Below are 6,000 nucleotides of genomic sequence, written 5' to 3'. Positions count from 1 at the left end.
CTGAAGGGGGCGTCCAGCAGCGGCGACTCGGGCGTGCCAGGCCTGTCGTCCGGCCACGCCGCCTCCTGCTCAGCCTCGCCAGAGAGCTGGAAGGTGCTCTGGCTGCGGAGGAGGCGAGTGTCTTGTTTGGGGGGCTCCCTGGTACGGAGTGGGGGGCCATGGCCGGCGTCCACAGCCCTCCTGGGCTGCTGACCGCATGGCTGCCAAGAAATGTCCTCCAGCGGGGGTCCCCCATTGTCGAGGGCTTCGGCGGACTCGGAGAAACGGACACTGGCTTTTGTCTCCTCGAAGTTAGTCCCAGGCGCAGTGGGAGCGGGAGTGGGAGCGGGGCCCGCCCTGCTGGGCCTAAAGTGAGGGCCACACCCGGAGCTGCCCGCACTCGGCGGCCTCTGGCTCCCCTGCTCTCGCTGCTCGATCTTGGAAACCTTCTCCAGCACGGAGCAGTGCGGCCTCCCGTACTGAAAGCCCTGCAGGGCCGAGGCGCTGCCGGAGCTGAGCCTCCTGCGGCCCAGGCAGGGTGCCTGCTGGTGCCCTGCAGGGGGCGGCTCTTCATACCTGGGCTCCGAACTGCGGAGAGAGGCTGCGGCACTGGGGCTGCCCTCCGGCCTTGGGTAGGAAAGCGGCCTGTCCACGTGGCTCCGGTCAGGCGCCGCCTTCCTTCCAAGATCCTCCCGGCTGGAGTTGCCTGCACAGGTGGACCTGCCACCTGGGTGGGCTTCCTGGGCTCGCCCTCCTAGCTCCAGGCTGCTTCGTTTTCCTAGACTCTCTGGAATGTTCTGGAGAGATGAGAAGGCCGCCTTGGTCTTGCTAAAGTCGCTTGACGGGCTATGGCCTAGGCCTTCTCTCTCCAGCCTCCGGCGCACGTTGGCATTGTGGTCTTCCTGGAAATCACCCTCCCAGAGCTCCCAGGGCCTGGAAGATCTCTTGTCTTCAGCCACTGGCCAGGCCTGAGCCTGAGGGGATTTGAGGGGGTGGTGATCAGGACACTGTCTGTTGCTATGGGTGCTCTTTCTCTCATTGGGATGCGAGCCGTTGCCTTGGAGAGGTGTGAGATATTTCCTCAGGGAGGCATCCTCTTGGTTTTCTGGCACTGAAGAAAAATGGACTTTGTAGGGGACACACTTGGCTGTAGTTTCTGATTTCTTCTCCACTGGGGACAGTGGGTCATGTTCTGGAGGCTGGTAGAAGGTAATCCCGGGGCTGCAAGACCCATTTTGGTTCCCGTTCTCATCCAAGGCAGCCGTCTTGTTGCAAGCTCCCTGAGGGGCAGCATATCCACTCTCCTTGGCCAGCGCGGGGTAGAGCATACCGTTACTATTCACCGAAGGCTGGGGCACCTGGGCAAACTGAGGCTCCAGGGGCGGTACAGGGTAGATGCCAGTTGGCAGCAGAGGTTGGCCTGGTTGGGCCTTTTGGGTGTAATTATGCTTGGGTTTCACTGGGGGGCTGTTCTCTGGGCTCTTCTCTGGTACCGTATGCAGCTGTTCCTCTACAAAGGGAGATTTTAGGGAGCCTAAAGAGTTGGCCTGAGGCCGGCAGAACCGTTTCTGATCGAGGCTAGACCAGGAGCTGGGCCGCTCACGGTGCCGAAAGGCTGCATAGCTGTCACTCCGAGCGGGGGGCAGGGGTGCACCCACTTTAGAAGGCAGGTTGTCGGTGGCAGTCTCCAAGGAACTGGGGCACTGCTGGCTCCAGGATAGGGGTGGCACTGCCTTGCCCCGAGGAGCAGTGTACCATTTATTGTAGCACTGACCATCCGCAGGTGCTCGGGCTTCCCTACCTTGAAGCAGGGCTGAAGAGTTCACCTCGTACTCCGCTGAGACTCCCCTCCGGGTATCGTAGACTGTCCTGACGTAGCGAATGTCTGCCTGCCTCATCCCTTCCAGGAGGCCACCTCGAGCAGAAGTAGTGTCCATGGAGCCTGAACGCTCTCGGCCCAGGACGCCAGGGGGCGGATACTCCAGGATGCTAGAACTTGCGGAGAAGGAGCTATAAGCCGAGTCTCTCTTGTTATGGAAGTGGCCGAGTTGGTCAATGCTGCTGGTGGACTTGGCTGGGGAAAGAAGATGGCACGGTGGGTATCCCCCGCTGGGCTCCAGGCTCTCCATGCTCCCCTGCGAGCTGCAGTGGTCAGGGCTCCGCCTCAGATAAGCATGGTCGTAGCTGGAGAGGTCACTAGTGGAGGAGCTGGAAGGAAGGGAGACAGCAGTCAGCGCCCCAGAGCTGTTATCATGTAGGAGACGTCCTGGCACAGGACCCAGCGTATAAATGTGCTCTTGTGCAAGATGTTTGGTTTGGGAAGGATGGGTAAAAAGGGCCATATTTGGGCCTTGCTCAGGCTCCCTGTGTGTCGTCAGTAGGAGAAACTGCCCAACACGGAGACCTGTGTGCTCTAATTAATCGCCCTGACCTGCAAGGAGAGGAGTGGGCAGCACAGAGGAAGCCACGTGTCCCCCGGGCGCAGGCAGCACATCGGGGGGCTTTATCATGTCCTGGAAATGACAGCATCTGCCAATCAGCGAGAGGGCTGGGAGAGGACAGGAGAGGAAGAGGAGGAGAGTGACTGCGACTGAAATCGTGTGTCTGTTAGGTCTGTGTGTGGGAAGGGGAGCACCAGGCATGCGAGTGGGTGCGGGAGGCTGTGTGTGCACGTGTGTGCTTTTAGTTAATATCATTCCTTTTTATGGAATTGAAGGCTACACCCTGGCAATCTTCCTGGAATTGCGACTGCACTAGAGACAATTTGTGGTGTGAAAGCTAAACACAAAGCTGAATGAGGGGAATACAGAGAGAAATTAGTAGAAAAAGCTGATGAGAGAGGGGAAGAGGGAGAGCGGGAAGCTTTATACAAAGTCTTAATCACAGGGAACTCTGAGAGGCCGGGATTCTATCGCTTGTGGATGACTTCCCAAGCCCAAGCAAAACCTCCTTGTACATTTAGGAGGGGAAGACCTCATTTATAAACTTCTCCAGGTGGATTTCAGCCTGAACTGTGGAGGAAAAAGACTCTGAACTGGCTGAAAAGACTCTGAACACACCCCAGGCTGCCTCAAAGCAGAATTCAGTAGTTCCTCTCATTCATGGGAATACATTCCGAAACCTTCAGTGTACACCTGAAACACCCACAGACACTACCGAGCCCTATAAATACTTTGTTTTCTCTTTTTCTTTTGAGAAAGATTTTTTTGCTATAGGGAGCGTGTGCGAGCCAAAGAGACAGGGAGACAGAAAGCAAGAAATCACCCCCCGGGGGGATGGCCACACCGCAATCCCTTCTCCCTCCATTCTACTCTTGGGATTTTGGGCACACATGCACACACGCCAGGAGTGAGTTTTAAGTCATCGGGTCTGGGAAGTGAACCGCAGTCAACTACGTGGGATTCCAGCAACATAACCATTATACCATCTGCTGGTCCCAGTATTTTATTTTTTCCAGCTGATACCCTGGACAGTGATTGACGGGCAGTAGCATATACTGTGTATACACTGGGCAAAGGGATGATTCACAATTGAGTCAGCACAGAGTCAGACAGCATGAGAGTCCATCATGCTACTCAAAATAGCAAACAATTTAAAATTTAAGAATTGCTTATTTCTGAAATTTTCTACTTAATATTTGCAGATTGACTATATATGACTGAAACATCTGGAAAGTGAAATCATGAATAAGAGGGACTATTGTACTTACAATGATCTGTAATTATAAACTCAAACTATACTTCAAAGAAGAACTCTTAAAACTCAACAATAACAGGGACCGGCAGGTGGCATGGTGGTTAAGGGATCTGGATTCCCACATAGCTGACTGCAGTTTGAGTCCTGGACCTGGTGGCTTGCTTTCTCTTCCCCTTTCTCTGTCTGTTTCTGGTCAAATTTTTAAAAATAATAATTACAAATGGAATTAAATAAATAAATAATTCTTTTTTTTTTTTTTTTGAGAGGTTTTTGCTATAGGGCATGTGTGCTCGCCAGACAGAGAGAGACAGAGAGACAGAAAGTGAAAAATCACCCCCCAGGGGGGATGGCCACACCGCAATCCCTTCTCCTTTCTCCTCTTAGGATCTTGGGCATGCACGCACACGTGCTCAGCATGAGTTTTAAGCCACCAGGTCCAGGATGCAAACCGCAGTCGACTACGTGGGAGTCCAGCGACATAGCCATTACGCTAACTGCTGATCCCATAAATAAATAATTCTTTAAAACTCACAAATTGAAATAATAATGAGATACTACTACATACCTATTAGAATGGTCAGAACACTGGACACTGACAATACCAAATGCCACAAGAACGTGGAGAAAGAGAACTTTCATTAATGCTAGTGGGAATGCAAACTGGTAGGCTACTTTGGAAGACAACTTGGTGGTTACATCCAAAACTAAACATACTCTTACCATACGATCCAGAGATGATGATCTTTGCTATTTACCCACAGGAGCTAAAAAGTTATGTCCAAACAAAAACCTGCACATGGATGTTTATAGCCACTTTATTCTAGTTGCCAAAACTTGGCAGCAACCAAGATGTCCTGTTTTAGGTGAAGAAACTATGGTATAGCAAGAGAATGGAATATTATTCCATGCTAAAAGAAAATATCAAGTCATGAAAACACAGGAAGCCAACCAGAAAAGGCTACATATTGTATGATTCTAACTGTACCACATTCTCGAAAAGGCAACACTGTAAGACAGCAAAAAGATCAGTGGGTGCCAAGGCTCAGAGGACAGAGGAGGGATGAATATAGGTGGGCACAGAGGATGTTCAGGGCAGTGAAACTACTCTGTATGATGCTATCGCGATGGATACATGTCATAATACATTTGTCCAAACCATATCATGTACAACGCCAACAACAAACCCTAACGTAAGCCGTGGCCTTGGGGGGATAATGATGTGTCAGCCCAGGTGCATCAATTAGGATGGGTGTGCCACTGTTGGGGATGTTGAATGGGGAGGCTGTGCATGTGTGATAGACAGGGAGAATGTGGAAAATATCTGTGCCTTCCATTCGCTTTTGCCGTGAACCTAAAACTGCTCTAAAAAAAAGTCTATTAAGAAATATATATATATATATGTGTGTGTGTGTGTGTGTACATATATATATATATATGAGATTATATGTATGTATATATATAGGGAGGTTGTGTTGGAAAGAATAAGTCATTCAAAAATCAAACAAGTCTCCATATTTCAAACATTTGTGACTCAGTTTTCTAAAGAAGGATTAAATCACTAAATGTTCTTGCCTAAGATTTTCCATTTTAAAATGAATAAGCATTTAAGCACTATTAAAACTCATTAAGTTATTACTATATTTCTAGAACTTATGTATGTAGAGGTGGTACCTTCTGGACCAAGCATGTAATCATGCTTTCTGGTTGGAATATCTCCAGAGAACATGTCAAGAGATGAGAAGGGTCATAGTCTGGGTCAAAACTAGTGCTAGAATCCGTGGACGAGAAGACTGCATTTTCAGCAACTCACCTCAAGAATGTAATTTTTTTCTCTCAGAGAAAGTCAGCTAATTGAATGGAGCATTCTGCTTTGGAAGGACAAGTATAAATTCAAGATAGACAGATCAGGGAAAACAGACCTGGCATTCAACAACATGAGGTATGTCAACAGCCAGATTTTATCCACCCCAACTTTCCAATATTCTAGTTGCCTAAATGAAGAGGTTGTATTTAAAAAGCATGAGATAGCCCAGTTGAGAATAATCCCATCATGACCCTTCTGCTGCTTCTTACTCTTCTAAGGAAAGGTTCAGAGATCATATTTCCAGGGTAAGGAGAAGCGGTAGGTCCCAAAGGCTGTTTCACTCATCAGTTGTACGTGAGTAATAGACACCAGTGGGTGTCAGAAAAGTCGTGGCACAGTTTTCTGTGCAAAAGTGCATCATGACTTTTCTGAAAACCCAATACTTAACCCCCTGCCCACTGCTGAGAATTTTGTCTTTCACTGAAAGGATAAGTCAAATCTAATTTGTAAGCACAAACTGA

The 6,000-nt window shown here is 49.5% G+C and overlaps 1 protein-coding gene across 1 annotated transcript in view; it reads right to left on the bottom strand.

Annotated features, from left to right (window-relative positions):
• SHROOM3 (shroom family member 3) overlaps nt 1-6,000 on the bottom strand; it is a 55,577-nt gene that overhangs the window by 31,478 nt on the left and 18,099 nt on the right. The window contains exon 3 of the mRNA XM_027769753.1: nt 12-2,187. Within this exon, the coding sequence (XP_027625554.1) occupies nt 12-2,187 (2,176 nt within the window). The remainder of the gene's footprint in view (nt 1-11; nt 2,188-6,000) is intronic.

The sequence above is a fragment of the Tupaia chinensis genome, unplaced genomic scaffold, assembly GCF_000334495.1.
Source record: "Tupaia chinensis unplaced genomic scaffold, TupChi_1.0 Scaffold000086_1, whole genome shotgun sequence".
NCBI classification, from domain to species: Eukaryota; Metazoa; Chordata; class Mammalia; order Scandentia; family Tupaiidae; genus Tupaia; species Tupaia belangeri.
This window is presented reverse-complemented; position numbering and strand designations above follow the sequence as displayed.